This window comes from Onychomys torridus, chromosome 5 (genome assembly GCF_903995425.1).
Source record: "Onychomys torridus chromosome 5, mOncTor1.1, whole genome shotgun sequence".
NCBI lineage: Eukaryota > Metazoa > Chordata > Mammalia > Rodentia > Cricetidae > Onychomys > Onychomys torridus.
In genome coordinates, this window is record NC_050447.1 from 68,616,177 (window position 1) to 68,633,722 (window position 17,546).

Here is a 17,546-nt window from a genome sequence, read left to right on the forward strand (position 1 = left end):
CAAAAGGCAGGAAGAGGTCTAACACAGCTTCCCATTCTCCCACCACATGCCAGGCTGGCCCCTGCCTCAGAACAGGTGCACCTTCTGAGAACTGCTTCTGCAAACATCTAGGGGGCTGCTCTCAATGCCTTCCCATCTATTCCCCAAGCTAACTTCTCAGAGAGCGCTCCATCAACACTTAAGTAAAGGCACAGCAGTGGTTCTCCATCCTGCTCAGGCTGTTTCTGTTCCTGGTGCTCACATGTCTGGAACATTGGCCTTGCTTGCTCGCTTTCTGGGGCAGAGTGCAGAGAGAGAGAGAGAGAGAGAGAGAGAGAGAGAGAGAGAGAGAGAGAGAGAGAGAGAGAGAGAGAGTCTTACCTGTTTCTACACAGATGGATTCTTAAAGAAATTGCCAACATAAAGCAAATATTCAACTTATGTTCACTGAAGTACAGAGGAAGGATCACAGGACACCTAAGCTCATCATGTATGGATCCTTCATATTTTAACTGAAATACAGTCACATTGGTCTTTCCCTAGCATGGAAGGAGGTGTGGTGGCTTCATCTTAATCTTCATCTACTATGTAGTAGTATACCTCAGAGTCACTACCAACCTGCAGTCCATACTTCCTATGATCCTAGACATTGCCCTTATTGGTAAATGAAATATAGTTCCCCTCTTGAGATTAAAAAAATGCCTGCTCACAGTGGAGAGTAGAACAAAGTTGGGGGTGAATTCTTTCTGGAATGTCATCTCTTTAGGAGATGTTTTGGTTCAGCCAGTGACAAGGCTTTGGTACTTAACTCATGACCACCACTCATGGTGTACGAGTAAACAAGGGGGATGTCTGGGATGCATCAATAGTTAGATGCAGCACAGGTGCAGGTCACAGACTAGGAGCTTCATTCCAGGTTCCAAAGTCAACCATGACTATGAGCTCTGCAACCTGAGACTAGCTCTGATCCCACAAAGGGAACGGCCCTTCTGCTGCTTAAGAGGGAGTATGGCATATGTTGGCAGCCTTCCTGTAAGTTGAAATGAGTCCTAAAAAACTAAAGCATTTAGTGACACCCATGCTTAATACCCACTAGCTTTTTCTCTTGTTTTCATTCATGCATTCATTCACTCAACAAATGCTACTGAACACTCATCTAGGTTTCAAAGTCAATTTGCAATGCCCTCTCCATCTTTGGCTTTTCTTTCTCCTCAAGCTCTCAGCCTAGCGCTGCCCTGTGGAATTGAAACTTGGGACACTTAGGTCAAAGAAGGTGTCTGGCTGCTGTACAGTCAACACAAAAGGCTCCCTTTGGGGAAGCTGAGAGTCCTCAAGTCTGCTGGCCGTCTTGAACATTCTGTAACCTGGCATGCATTGTGAATGAGTTGGGTGACCTATCTGAAATACTCCTTAAGAGAACGCCATGAGGAAGAAAGACTGAAGATTGACTGGAGCCCCGGGTTCTGTGGGGACAAGCTTGTCGGTGCTGGCACTTCTACATGGCACGAGGCCCAGGCATAGCAGGTGGCACAGACACAGGCTTAATTGATAGCTTAATTAAGGAATTAGGTAGGTTATAACTTCCAACCCACAGCTTGGTTAAGTTAAATTTCATCATCTCTCTTTCCTGTGGAAATACACAGAGAAGTAAACAAAGAGTGGGTGTTGTCCACTCAAGAACTGTTGCTTAAATAATTTGTCCAATCTGTATGCAAACTAGAAAACGGCATGGAGAAAATGTCAACTCACACTACCTGCACTTCCTGGAAGCCTCTCCAAGAATCCCCCAAAGGCAGCTGTTTACCCTGTTTCCTCAAGAACTTTCCTAACTGTCTTCTGAAGAGAAGCTTTGTCCTCAGGAGGCCCTGAGCCTGGGGAATGGGTTGGTTACAAGCCAATCTACAGCCATGCCATTGAGCCCTAAGTTTAGTTGAACATTTTCCAGTCTTAATAACTAGATGAAAATAACTCTTCTGGAATCTTGCTGGCTGCTTGGCTAATTTTACAGTATCTGGCTTCTGGTCTTCTCTGGGTCTTAGGCTTGGGGCGGGAGCATGTTAACTAGTCACTGTTTTAAATGTGCAGAGAAACACAGCAAGAGTTGGTGCTGTGGTTTGAATGTGACATGTCCCCCACAGGCTCACGTGTTTGCACATTTGGTTCTCAGCTAGCAGTGATGTCCTAGGTTATGGAACCTTTAGGAGGCAAGGTCTAACTGGAGGAAATGGGCCACGGGAAAGCAGGCAAACAGAGCCCAGGGATCTGTTTCCGGACCCACAGAGGTGTCAGGAGTCCCAGCCACAGGCTTCAACTGGCATAACCTCTGCCATTCCTTCCTATCACAATGGCCACACTCTCTCAGACTATAAACCCTAGTAAAGTCTTCCTTCTTAAGAGGCTTCTGTCTGGTCAGTGACAAGAAAGGACGATACAGTTGAGGATGGTGAGACCTGGCTCTTGCCTAGTCCGTGGTTTCAGCTGCAGAAATAGCCTAGTGGGTAAATGCACTTGCTGTACATGCCTAATGACCCATGTTCCTATCCCAGAACCCACATAAGAGCTGAATGCAATAGCTCAAGAGTCTGAAATCTCAGCAGGCCACATAGAGATGGGTGGCAGAGCACATAGGCCAACTAGCCTGGCTTGTCCAGTGGAGTTTCCTGATTTCCACAAGCATGCCTGAACCCCACCCCCTCAAATGTCACATTTTAAGAACCATTTAGTTTGAGACCAGTAAGACAGAACTGAGCCTCGTGGCATTGGGTGTGACCTGAGGTGTCCTGAGGGGTCTCTGACAGTTTCTGAGCTGTGGGAAAGTTTCTGGGTTGGACCAGGTTCTTTATGGCTTCTTTGTCCTCACATGAAATATCTAGGTGACGAAATTCTGGGCAAGCTTCTTACCCTGCCGCTCATCATCAAACTCTATCCTAAAAGAACTTCCAGATTGCTCTGCAGTGGTCACAATCTCTTCCATCAGCTTCAATCATGTTCTCACTGCCTGAACTTCTTAGCTTATTTTAGACATAACTCATAGATCACAGTAGATCATTAATTACACTTCCCCTTTCAGGCCTCTGATTAAACTCACACACTTCATCTGGCATTTCAAAAGTGACTTCAAGCCTGGATTCCTTTTCTGAAGTTAGTTCCAAAACCTATCCATAAATTAGTAGCTATGGTATGTTTATTAGTCTCCAGGACTTCAGACAGCATATTGATTCTGGGCAGAAGCTTAGCATCTGGCTTGTCTAAAGAATTTAATTTTCTACAACCACATGCTCCCATCATATTGTCTAGTACCAAGATACACACTCATTTAGGAGCTCCTAAGTACTGTGCAGACTGACACTTACCACACAGCTCTTTATTGATTTGTAAAGCGGGTTAATGAATCAATATAGAGGATTTGTTGTTTTGTTTTGAGACAGGGTCTCACGCAGCCCCAGCTGGCCTTGAACTCACACAGGTAACCGAAGATGACTTTCAACTTCTCATCTTTTTGCCTCCACCTTTAAAGTTTTGGGATTATAGGTGTGTCACCACACTGAGTTTATGGGGTGCTGAAGATCGACTCCAGGGCCTCATGCATGCTTAGCAAACACTCTACTCATTCGGTTTAAGGACTGTTTGCTTCTGAGTTTGTGCTTTTCTTGGTACATACTTGGTAAAATGCAAGCATATAACTAACTGTGCCCTAATCTGGTGATGTTTAAAATATGGAACAAGCCATATTTCAAGACCTCTTCCACTTCCTTTCTGGGTTCAATACCTTTCTCTTGCTCCTGAACAGGGTTGGCAAAGGCTAGAAAGACTAGCTTTCCCGTCTTTTAAAAGACATGCTTTTAAAAAATATCTATTAAGCTCAACATTGATACATTTAGCATAAAGAGAAGCATATGATCTGAGACGCTCCATGTTTTAAGGTCTTCATATTTCTGAGATATCTGCCTTTCAACCATTACAATCACTATTTTCAAAGACTGGGTCATGGGTCTTCACTTTCTAACATGCTAAAAGCAAAGAAAGCATAAATTACACCCCCCACCCCCCCCCCCCCCCACCCCATCCCCCGCTTAAGATGTATTGTATGTGTACACACACATGTGCATGCACCCTCAGAGGATGAAACTGGAGTTATAGGTGGTTATGAACCAACCAATGTGGGTGCTGAGAACTGAACTCGGGTCCTCTGGAAGAGCAGCAAATGCTCTTAACCACTGAGCCGTCTCACCAGATACTACTCTGGCCTGCTTTTGCTACCTCTCTGCTGTGTTCCCGTGTGGCTCCCCAAGTCTTGTCCATCTACTCTAATGGTTTTTCACTGTTTGCTCCCAAAGTTTTTACAAATAGAACTTCTCATAGTCCTCCTGATGGCTCAGTCTCCAAGCCACTCATCTCCAATCCATTTTCACCTCTGACACTGTATTTCTGAGGCAAAACTGTCCTAGCAGACCAATGAGGGGCCAAAGAATATTTTCTTGTGGCATTAGTCAGAATAACTCTGTTATCTTTTTCTATCAGTATATAGAAAACTATCTACACATTTTAAAACCAAGAGTATCCTCTATAGGAGAGGAACATAACAACCTATCACCTATCCACATTCAGGTGGTTTTTACTGTTTTGTTTTATTGCAAAGTACAGTGCAAAACATCCTTTAAGAAATATGTATTGCTTGACCTAATAATGCACTATGTAAATTCTGGTGCTAGAAATGTCCACATTTTTGGAATGCCACTGCTGCCAATCACTGAGATTTTAGTTCTCTGTTAAATGGGGATTTGGAGCAGGTTTAGTAGCATGATTCCTTGTAGGTCCATCTTCCTTTGCTACTACTGGCCCATTTTCCATGGAGTATTGTGCTAGTCTAAATGGGAAACATCCTTTAACCATCAGTGACACAGATCCTTCCCCAGCTAGTGGAGTGTCCATCCCTTCTCATTCTTTGACTTACGAAATGACACAAGTCTCATCTCCCTATCCCACCCCTAAGCCCGAGCCCAGCAGACACTCCCAAGGACCCTGTTCTCAGCACCATCACTCCAAACCTCCACACAAAATCCTCTAACAGAATTATAAGGTGGTTCCCTGGTACTAAGCAGCCTTGGGAGCTAGAAGAATGTGGAAAGAAAACTAAGGGAGGGACATCTTTCTTTCTCCGAGGGCCAAACTGCTGCTCTCGTTAACCGTGGTGGGCCATTCGTGATTTCTCACCAAGGGTGTAAAGCTCAAGGTTCCTCTCCGGTTTCCTGAAGAATATTCTCATAGAATTTTATTACAAGAGCCCAAACTGTTCTTGTAATAATTCTAAGGATTAGATTATTAAATCATGACATGTGTTGTACCACTGATTAACTTAAAAACAAACAAATAGACAAAAATCAGCTCCTGGGCCCTTCTCCAAGAGGTTGTGACTTCACTGGGCTGGGCATGGACAGCAGAAGCCCTTCAAGACTGTTTCCAGCTAAGGCTGAGATCCATGGCCTCCCCTGACTTGTCCTTCATACATCTGGCAGCAGAGGAAAGTGAAGCCATGAGAGGGAATGTAATTTGCCCAAAATCATGCTACTAAGTGCCAAATTCAAGCTATTGTACAGACTCAATGGCCTCTAGGCCACTGTACCAAACTAACAAATGCAGAGGACCACTGAGACTATGCTATGCTAATGTGACTATTCACGGGCACCATTATTCGTGTTACTAAGATAAATCTGTCTATATTCTCAGCATCAGCTGTTTGCACCCACATCAGTACTCGATAGCTGCCTGGCCTCTCATGGCTATAAGCATCTCCTCTGCCTGCTCTCCTGGCTACTCCCAACACACAGCCACTTCAAGTCCCATCTTTTCTCTTGAGAGTCAGTCACCTTTGGGCCAAGGTGACTACTTTATGGCACTCAGGGCTCTGGGTAGCACTCCTCCCTGGCCCTTGCCACGTAAGTAGGTAAACACGTGTCTTCCCCATGACTATCTGCTCCCCAGACAGGATCTTCCCACTCACCATAGTTTTCCTACCAATTGGCACTCAAGACCCCCGCAGAGGCGGCAGGCAGCCTAGAGTGGGGGCACCCTCCCCTCAGACCAGACAGCAGCAGGAACTATGCTCAGTCTCCCATTTTCTGTTTGCCACTGTGCACACATCTGAAAACCGAGTCCCAGACGGGCTCAGTCACCTGCCAATACTGCAGCCACTGAGCAGTGGCAGAGCTCATTAACTCCCTCAAGAAGGCCCTAGCTTTCTGCAAGCCACTGCTTGCTGCCGCCTCAGACTTAGCGTGTGGAAGAGCTCCCCTCTCCCACTCATGCACACGTGTCCTCTCCTTGCCACATTCTCCTTGTGCGGCACTCGTGCTGGCAGCGTTTAAATGGCTGCTCCACCAAGTTGATGCTCACGCACAATCTGCACTGTGCCGCCTGCTTTGTATTCTGACTGCGATTTCCTCCGAATAAAGTCAAGTCTGCATTACAGAAAGTTTAATACTCAGTGTTTAATACTTCTGAGTACAAGAAGGAACTGGACCAGTAGCAAGGGGCAACCCAGCGAGAGTTCCTTGAGAACGCAGCAGTCTTCCACCACAGTACATTCCTCCTCTGTCCCCGCCTTACCTCATCCTTCATTTCAGTAACTGTCCATCTCATCTCATGCAAACCTGTGACGGGCTGGCTACCTTCTGTTTGAGCTTGCAAATGCTGTGATCTGACTGTGGCTCCAGGAAGACAGCAGGCAGCAAGCACTCCTCCTGGTCAAATCCAAACAGACCTTTCAGCCCCACATCAAAGGGCATGTCTGCTGCATTTTATAACACCACCATTGGTGAGAGGCTGACAAAATCTCAAGTCTCCACCACGTTTGTCCTCTTACATCACATGCAAGTTGACTGCCTTTATCCCTGGGCTTCTCACTGAATTCTCAACCCCGTTGAAGCAAGGTCAAATCCCTCCTGGCCACTAAAGTCTAGTGCTATGGTGGCATATAACCACAGGTAACAACATGGTATGAGTTCCAGACACTGCGCCAAGCACTTCAGTCCTAGGAAACAAGGGTGGGGGGGCACTTTCAGTTTATAGGTGAGGAAGGGATTCAAACATGACAGTTTCTACCAGGACTTAGCAGAGCAGCTGGTACAGACACAGAGTCCATCACTATCACTATTCCCTCCAGTCATTCCATCCAATCATGGCTGTCTTCTCTTCCACCTATACTTCTCAAATGCCTGTATGTTACAGCTGTAACACAACCACTGAACAGCAAACGGCCTAGCATGCCATCTACCAGCCTCCAGCCCACACAGCCCAACTGAGATGCACACAACATAGCTGCCACTCCCCTCAGGTAACTCTGCTATGTGGGTGACTGCTTTGTTTGACCATCTTCTCCAGGGCATGCACTCTCTGGTGACTTTTGTTCCCTTACATTGGCAAAGTCCCCATTCTCTCTGGAACAACCACATGTCTATTGGAGGATGACAACCATCCACCCCCAATCCTCAAATCCCACATGTCACCACAGAAGCTGCTCTGCCACTGAACTGAACTGACTCAAGGAGCCTTTTGATGGGATACTGGCCCCAACTGTTCAGCTCCCCAACACCCTGGGAATACAAGCCAAGACTTCCTCTCCTTCAATGGCAGAGCAGGTTTCAGGGAACAGGGCCTGAAGAAAACAGCTCTGAGGACACCGAATGAAACAGTAACAGTTCCAGAAAAGCTGTAGTAAACCACACCAAACCCAGAAAACACCGAGATGACGGCTCAGAGCAGACAGCCACTCCAAAACTGGCTGCTATGTCTGGAATGTCCTCAGCAAATGTATTCTATACATATATTTTGAATCACTTTGCCAATATTATTTATGTTATCATTTCTTTTATTTAAAAATAAATTTAAAATAATAAAATTGTATAGCGTCAAAATAATTTTAAATTAAAATTTCCTACTTAAAAACTAACAAGAGATGCATTTTATAGTGGAAAAGACCGTATTGCCATTATTACTTAAACCAAGGGAAGGTGATGCGGTTCTAAACACGGTCTCCCTGGAGATGAAGGCAGAGAACTGGGGCATGTGTACGATGCTGTGGGGAAGCACATAAGGATATCTGCCTGGCCCTGCAAGGACCAGTACAATGCCCTTGCCACATGAAAACTGCACATAGAAGACACAGAACAAAATATGTGTATTACTTTTAGCATGTTAAAAACAATCACATCAAAAAGTATACAGATAAAAAATGCCATAGATGACATAAGAAAATAGTGTGTAATATATATATTGCATATATATATAATCTACATTATTTACCACTATGATATATACTTTCTGGAGAGGCATAGATGCTGCCATCATAAACTAAATTGTACAGCTTGGTTCCTTATAAGTCACAGAGTCATACTTTAAGAACTGTAATTAATATCCTTAACTACATTTCTATACATTTATTTCTCACCTTCCACATGATCTAAACCAGGAGCTGGAGTTTCAGTGTGGTGTTCACCTTTAATATACCGCATTTGTTTCCACACTTAATAACATCATTACCACGTTGATTAAATTACATTAGAATCATTATATACATAAAAAAATAGTCACGTTCGCTAGCTAGACAAATGTTACTTTCCTCTTAAGATATATTCTAGTCCCTCAAATGCTTAAATCCCCAATGTGGAAGAGGGGGCCATCACTGTTGGGACTTCCTACTTTCTGATATTCAGATACAAGAAGGTTAACAATAAGAGATGCATCTACACGGACAAAGACACTCTCTCTTGGAGAACCCAGCATGTTGTCAGTATCTTGGTAACAGTAGTGTACGATAGCATATTTTAATTTTTTTTAAACCATGAACCTCAATTACTTTTCACTGATAAATTTTTCAAAAACTAAGAAACATACTAAGTAACTTTTTTACAAAGATCAAAATTCTAGATGCTTATAAATAATTAGGGTATTTTTCATACTTCTGACCAGGATAATGTAATGGCCCAGTAAGTGTAGCGATATCCACCCACTACACTCAGTAAAGACTGAGTGGCAGAAAAAAAGCCCTGTGAACAGTTCCCCTGGGGCCCTGTGAAACCTGAAGCAGGGTGTGGAGCAGCATTACAGTTAAGGCCGCTTTCAAATAAACTTGAAAAGCGATCTTCCACTGCCTGGAGTGCCGCAGGGTCTGGGACTTCCAACTTCTGCAGCCAGTCCCTTGCACTTGGCAAGGTGCAGGCAGATGCTGTGCACAGGCCAGACCAGAGCCACACACTCAAGCTAACTGACCATATTTTAAGCACCATGAAGTGGTTAGCCTTTCTCCCCAGTGTCTTTACTTTTCAGGTAGAGCTAAAATGGCTGTAAAAGGAGGAGAATGACATTCTGTGAGATGTAGGATTCATAAAGTCAGGACAAATTTTTAAAGTCAGTTTCAGTTTAGAACCTAGGTTAAAATATGACAGGGTCAGGGTGGGCAGAAAGATATGGGGGGGCGGGGAACCCACAGTTATTTCATGGATCTAGATTAAAGGTTGTTTTAAAAACCATTGCTAAATTCTGTGAATAAAATCTATGCATGGGTGCTTGTCACATCTATTTAAAAATGAGTGGCAGCCTTCAGAACGTCTCCTCTACAGCGTCTCAGTGCTTTCTAACAGTAGTCAGAACAGAATGTATCCAGAGTGGAAACATTCGGTCTGAAGGAAAGATAGGAAAGAGACAACATTTAGAACCTCACTGTGTGCGCACCCCTAAATGCTACTGCTATGTCTCCAGCTTTTTCATCTCCTACTAACGTCTCAGTGATGATGCAATTGAAACACTCTTCTTCAGCAGCATCGACATGGGATGAAGCATTTCCACACATTCTCGTACTGACACACTGGAACTGCATGAGTTGTTTACAATAGTCTAAAATACTGCTTTGGCAATTATAAACATAGCAATGTGGTTACCATATGGTATCTATTCTTTTGTCTTCAGTGAATACAGCCAAAAAATCTCACAGCAATACTGATTCCTGAATAGAAAGTCCCTCTCTATTTCTGTAGTGATGTGCTGGAGGTGGGGGCCCTGCATATTGATACCCAGGAGAACTGGCATCTTCCAGAGCTGGTGAAGGTTTATACCTCACTGGACTGTCTACAGATACTTCTGGAAGGCCATGGTCCTGAAAAGGTACATGTTGAAAGGCTGCATATTTTGGTAAATTGCTTAAGTGGCTACGGCTAGGATCTCGAGTCCATGATTGTCCGTGTATCTCAGGTCTGTATGTATAGCTAACTTCTGACCACTTTCTGCTCTCTGGTAAATAATCCACTGGAGGAAGGAGGAACTTTCCATTCTTTGGTGAGCCTGAACTGCCTGCATACCCCCCGGCACCAATGTCAATGGGAAGGACTTCAATCCGACTAGATGGTAGAACAACAGGATTTGGGCGGCTGTAGGACTTCTCTGGAGAAATATCAACTGAAAGAGAAGAGCCATACGGTCTCCTGGAAGGGTTAATTTGAGTCCCAGGGCTGATCTGTGGGGACACAAAGCTGCTGTGGGTAACAGGGATGTGTTTTGGAGAATTTCCACGGTAACCAGGGGGGTTGCTGTAGGAGGGTGGATATGCAACCCTGGGATCCTCCCCTTCTAACTGGGATGGGTATCGTACATGGCCGGGAGACTGCACTTTCAAAGTAAACCTGTTGGGTACTTTTGATGGGCTGGAACTTGGCTCAGTGTGCTTTCTTGGGCTGTGAGGATGAGTCCGCTCTGATGCCTCCTCCACAGACACCCCGTTTTCATTTTCACCCCCAGGCACATTGTCATACTGTGAGGCATTAGAACCCCGCTTCCCATCACTGCCATCAAAACCCTTCATCTTTTGCCTTGAGTTGGACACCCGTGTCTCAGCAGAACTTGGGGCAGCAGCTGTAGGAGTAGAATACACTGAGTAACTTTTGCCCTCGATGCCATAGTTAGCAGTTCTTTCAATAGCTGAGGCCTCTGATGGTTTTTTCCATTTGGGCATAAACTCCTTTCTGATGTTTGAAATCGCATTGCTATTTTGGTTAGCAGCTGCATGGTTATAGTGCCTGGAACTGTCCTGTGGGCCCACTGAAGGTCTTCTCTGAAAACCTGCCTCATGCTTCAGACTTTGACTGTCATCATCCGCTGACTTCTGCCGGGCTTGCCCAACTCTTTCTGGTGTACCAGTTCTGCTGTGCTGGGCAGGGGAACGCTCATGTTTTTTGTGAGGCGATCCTCCTTCTCTTCTGCTGCTTATTTGGGGGCTGGGCCTGCCAACACTTCTTTGTCCATTGCTCAACTGATTAATACAAGCAGAATTAGACTCAGGTGGAAGTTGCCCCAAGGGTTTCTTTGGATATTCATCCTCCTTACCTAAAAGGAAAGATAAATTCGTAAGTAAAACAAATATAGGAATGATGAGTATCTAGTCTAAGAGACATATTATAATAACTTCAGACTGTCTTGTGTATGTGGAAACACATACTTTCATACTGCAAAAGGTTAGTGACTAACAGGAAGCAATTTTTAGAGAAAAGGACACTAAGACATAGCTACCTGCAAAATCTAAGTAGGCATTATGCAGGTGGAGACAGCCTGTTGCTTCACAGGCAAGGTTCATGAAACTGCCTAACATCTAATTCCTTTGTTTTCTTAAGACACACTGTCACACAGCTTTTCTGTACAAAGCTGGTGCTCTCACCCTAAAGAACTGGCCAGTGGTTGAGGCTTGGCATCATGGTACTCTCATTTTAACTCATCTCAACGAAAATGGTTTTGAAGTCAGTAAAGTCTTTGCTTTCAGCTTCACGCAGATCTGTCAAAGTTGAAAGTCACTTAATAACTTACTGTGGTCCCAGTTCTCCCCAGATTATTATCATTCTGGGTATTTCTCACAGCATAACTTACTGCTTAAAAGAAACATACTCTCCTACTGAAACAAACAGCCTAAAACAGCCTACTGAAGAATGTAAATGCAGGAAAAGAACTAGAAAGAATGAAAACCACATTAGGAAACTTACATAATTAAAAAAGTGCGCGCGCGCGCGCGCGCGTGTGTGTGTGTGTGTGTGTGTGTGTGTGTGTGTGTGTGTTTTGCCTGAATGTATGTACGTGCACACTTGCATGCCTGGTGCCTGGAATCCTGAAGAGAATACCAGATCCCCTAGAAATGGAGTTACAAATGGTTGTGAGCACTAGGAACTGACCTTGGGTCTTCTTAAGCAGCCAGTGTACTTAACCACAGAGCTGTCTCTCCAGCCCATTTTAGGTTTCTATCTTAAATAATTAACACAGAATTGTAAGGAACTGAAGGAGGTTCAATAAACTGGCTAGTTAGCAAGAAATATTTTAAATGCTCTATTATAACATTGCCAGATTACCATGAAACTAATATAGATTACCATGAAAAGAAGACTTCATCTGCAAAAACTGTAAAATGTTTTACCCATTATTATAAGACAGTTTTTTTGTCACCTGAAAATAAAGCTCTACTCTCTTCAGATACTCCCTTAATGATCCATCTAACTGATACTTACTATGATCTGCATGGGGTTGCTGTGAACATGGAGATGTGAGATTTTCACATGGCCCTAGTCACCACAATCTTGTTATTTCTGTTTTGTTTTGTTCAGCAGGGTGGGGGAAGGGATACCATGTTGATGACTCTTAGAATTCTCACACCACATACTTCTTTATAGAAAGTTTTAATTGGTACATAACAGTTACAGATCCACTTCTTTAGGATATTTTAAGAAAAATACAATGCTTTGTTCGGATGGGGAGAATATGTAACATCATCCTTTAAATAAGCTGCCAACATCAGAACTGTGCAGGATGGCGTGGAGGGTAAAGGCTACCAAAGGAGAGGACTTAAGTTCGACCCTTGGAGCCCACATGACATAGGCAATAAACAGATACGGCAGAGCACTCGCTTTGCATGTATAAGGCCCTGGATCCCATCACCAGCATTCCAACCCAACCCAATCCTATCTGATCCAAACAAAACAAAGAAACAGGAAAATTAAAGTGGTAAAGACAATTAAAAATTGGGAGTGGGACGGTGCAGAGCAGGGAAGAGTCCAGAAAGAACAAGACCCTCTCTCTGAACAAGGGCCCGAGAAGGGAAGAGGCCCCAGGAAGAGGCAAAAAAACTAAGTCACAACCCACAGGGCACTATGAAGAGTACTTGGGATTTTGTCCTGAGTTAACTGGAAAATTCTAGAGACTTTTCAGCAGATTAGTTCTATAATCTGAGATATATCACAGAAGTTATTTGAAATGGTGGTTTAGACTTCGATTGTGGTAATAATACACGACAACAATGATAGTCCCAATTGCTAACATTATTAAGTAATCACCATGTGTCAATCATCATTCAGAACACTGTGCACGTAAACATTAACAACAGGCACATAATTTCATTATCTCATTATGTGAGAAAACTGAAGCAGAGAGGAACCTGCTCATGGGTTCTCAGCTAGCAAGTCGCAAATCCAGAGTTCAAACCCAAAGCTGGCTCCAACATCTTTACTTTCCCCTTCTACTCTGCTGCAGTGAAGCAGTGAGATGACAGGTTGCTTTGGCACTTTAATGTGAAGCCCATGGGCTTAACTCAGTTGGTAAGATGTGAGCTAGGGGGCCATCAGCAGAGTGAAGGGAGTCTGCTACTTCAGAGACGAAGAGCACACCACTCAGGGATTTCGACATCAACAGCATTCCCATGTGTCTCTTCTATGACCAAGCTATTTCATACTATTTACAAAATTATTTCAAGTGGTAACACAAACTCGAAAAAGCTAGGATTTAAAAGTTTTTGCTTATGAATAATAAAGTGGGTTAATGCCAGCTGAGGGCAGAGCATTCAGCTCCTTAGGGTAAAGACCAACAGGTAATAAAATCCATCTAGCACCCCAACAAAGTGTTTTTATTTTTAAATCAGTTCTTCAATAGTTAATCAGTTAGTCCCAGAAAAATATGTGACTGTCATCTTCTCTGCCAGGGACAATGTCTAGGACACACACTGATTATTAGCAAGATGACACAAAGGCCTGCAACACAAAACCCCAGCTTACAACTTTCCTCTCATCCCAACTCTGGCAATTCCAGAAGAGTAGAGCAGTTCAATGCTAGTTAATATCCTATCAGATGATGTACCAGCAAATCACCAAAACCCACTTTACAGAAGTGGGCTGAGTGGAACCCTGATGTGCACACAGCTGCTTAAAAGTAGGGAAACTGTGGTACCAAGTGTTATAAGAATGCTCACAATTGCAATGTGTTAGAAAAAATACCTACATACTTAACTGGAGAATCTCTAAAATTATGAAAGACAATATGATGAAATAAGGTACGTAACATAAAATAAATTTCTAAGTCTGCTGCTATGTGTTGTGGATATCACTCTGTGTAAATAAAGTTCTGATTGGCCAGTGGCCAGGCAGGAAGTATAGGCGGGACAAGAGAGAAGAGAATCCTGGGAAGTAGAAGGCTGGAGAGACACCGCCAGCCGCCGCCATGAGAAGCAACATGTAAAGACACTGGTAAGCCACAAGCCATGTGGCAAAGTATAGATAAGCAGAAATGAGTTAATTTAAGTTAGAAAAAGTAGATAACAAGAAGCCTGCCACGGCCATACAGTTTGTAAATAATGTAAGTTTCTGTGTGTTTACTTGGTTGGGTCCGAGCATCTATGGGCCTGGTGGGTGAGAGAGATTTGTCCTGACTCTGGGCCAGGTAGGAAAACTCTAGCTACAGCTATGCTAATATTTTTAACATGAGCCAGAATTGAAATGAGTTACCAGCAGCATGCAGAGAACGTCCCGTTAATTACAAATTCTATACAGCTCTAAGTCTGCATCTGAGGCATGGAGGTAAGGAATATGCACTAGTCAGTGCTGGCTAACGTAACAAAAGTGCTCTCAGTCAGAGGGTTACTGTTTTCCCTATCTGCCATAAACGTCTGCTATGAACATGTAGTACTTACACAATAGTGTTTTCCAACAGGCCAGACAATAAGGACATCCAGTTTGGCGTAAGATTTGCAGGCCACATTTTTAGCAAAATCCTAAGTTTCCTAAAGGCCTTGTCAAGTGCTTTACTCTATACATTACACTAACAGTATTTTTCTGACTCACTGAATGAGCAACCTTCAGGAAAAACAAGATCCGACTAATAGATAAGGCATTCTCAATGGAGCTGGCACTAGCACTTTGCTTTCTACATGCTCAAATATCCATTTCCAACTAATCCATTCATTGCTTCTTTCCTTACATAGATGTAATGTTTACTGGTATGGGATTTAAATCATCTGGCTTTATTACTTTCAAAAAGTTGAAAACTAGAGTTTTCTCATCTCCATACTTTTGTAATTTTACAAAGGTGTCTGACAGCCACAGTTGACCTCATCAAATGCAGAGTTCCAGAACCCTCACTCAAATCCATTCCATCTAGGAAGGTAACCACTTAATTTTCTCATGCCAATTTTATGTATTTATTTTTGTGAAAACATGGAAGCAAAACCTAAATGGAAGAATGCCTGTATGTGTCTTATGCTCCTGGTTCTTCTCACTCAACACAGAACCACTGGCTGAGGTTCCATTGTAAGATACAAAAGAAAGGTAAAGAGACAGCTAGAGTGTTTAAAAGAACTTTGAAAAACCAGAAGTGCAGGAAGATGGTGGGGAAAAACTGGATGAGGATTCCAAGAACATGTATGAGAAAAGGCACATCATCCACATTTAGGCACAGACATCCATATTTATTTGGCAACAGTCACTGGTGTTCATTCAGAAAGCCTTTGATTAAAGTAAAAACAGGATGACAATAAAGTAAAATATGGAGTTATGGGTAAAAGGTCTGTTTTTCTTAGGAGAAGGAATTTTTAAACTAGCAAGTAAGAGACAGACTAGGTGGGAACTTCACACAGATACAGGAAAGTTTTCTTTTCAGTGTAAATAACACGGAACATTTTCACCTCTCACTTTATTTAAGTAAGTACAGAAGTATGTCTAAGGAAAAGTGATTAATAGTATATGCATCTGACATTTGGTGAGCCATCTCTCAGCCCAATACACACACACACACACACACACACACACACACACACATACACACACACAGATTGTATAAGAATTGAAGGAGAGCTGGAGAGCTGGCTCAGCAGTTAAGAGCACTGGTTGTTTTTCCAGAGGATCCAGGTTCAATTCCTAGTATCCTTTGCCACTGCAGTTCCAGAGAATCCAGTGTCCTCTTCTGGTCTCTGTGGGCACTGCATGTATGTGGTGCACAGACATACACATGCAGACAAAACAACCATATACATAAAATAAAAAATTAATAAAATCTTTTTAAAAAATTAGGAATTAAAGGAAGGCCAGGAGGTGGTGGTGCACACCTTTAACCCCAGTACTCGGGAGGCAGAGGCAGGCAGATCTCTGTGAGTTCAAGGTCAGCCTGGTCTACAGACTGAGATCCAGGACAGGCACCAAAACTACACAGAGAAACCCTGTCTCAAAAAAACAAAACAAAACAAAAACAAAAACAAGACAAAACAAAAAAAAGGAAATATTCAATATATTTCATTTATTGAATGGAAAAGAGACCAAAATGAACACTGAGGCACAATGTCTATGTTCTAAAATATTCAAGAAAAGCTCCTCACATCAAGCTGTAGCACATTTTCACCATGCCAGTGGATTCTCCTTCTGTATCCCTTCAGAATACCTACATTAGTAGAAAAGTGTGAATCAGAGCAATGGCTGGTAGGCTGGAAACTCTGATTACAACATCCACAGTTCACACAGTTAAAAAAGTAGAGTCTGCCAGGCGGGGGTAACACACGCCTTTAATCCTAGCACTCAGGAGGCAGAGCCAGGCAGAGCTCCGTGAGTCCGAGGCCAGCCTGGGCGACCAAGTGAGTTCCAGGAAAAAGGCACAAAGCTACACAAAGAAACCTTGTCTCAAAAAAGCAAACAAACAAACAAAAAAAGTAGAGTCTGGGGAAGAAAGCCATACACAAAGTTACTCAATGTCTAATTAACTCTCAAGTGAAAAGCCCTCATTAGGTACCTGTGTGTAAAAGTCAATGGCCAATATAGTAACTGCACAAACCATTTAGAGGAAACAGCCTCTTTGTTCCCATAAAACTTTTCAATAAAGAGGCAGTAGACAGGAATATCCGAAAAGTGCCTCCTAAGATGTAAGTGCTTAAAAATCAATTCCTCTACATGTTAAAAGCAGTGAAGCAAGCTAGGCCCAGAGTGCTTCCTAGCGAGGGAGGGGCCTCACAGGTGTCAGGGCCAGAAGGCAATGCTTCGGCTGCTTAGTTCCAAACAGTGTCCACTCACGTCCACTTTCTGCTGTGCATGGGAAACAACGGGTCACTGCATACTTACAGTACAGCTTGTGTCTTAGTACTATTTTATTGCTGTGAAGAGACACTCTTATTAAAGACAGGATTTAACCGGGGGTTTGATTACAGTTTTAGAGGGCTGGTCCATGATCATCATGGCGAAAGCAGATGGGCATGGCACTGGAGCAGTAGCTGAGAGCTTTACATTCTGAGCCAC

The 17,546-nt window shown here is 43.3% G+C and overlaps 1 protein-coding gene across 2 annotated transcripts in view; it reads right to left on the bottom strand.

Moving 5' to 3' along the window:
• Positions 1–7,885: 7,885 nt before the first annotated feature.
• Usp6nl (USP6 N-terminal like) overlaps positions 7,886–17,546 on the bottom strand; it is a 142,158-nt gene continuing 132,497 nt past the window's right edge. For both annotated transcript variants that reach the window (XM_036188226.1, XM_036188225.1), the window contains one exon: positions 7,886–11,352. In XM_036188226.1, coding sequence (XP_036044119.1) covers positions 9,962–11,352 — 1,391 coding nt within the window. In that variant the 3' untranslated portion in view covers positions 7,886–9,961. The remainder of the gene's footprint in view (positions 11,353–17,546) is intronic.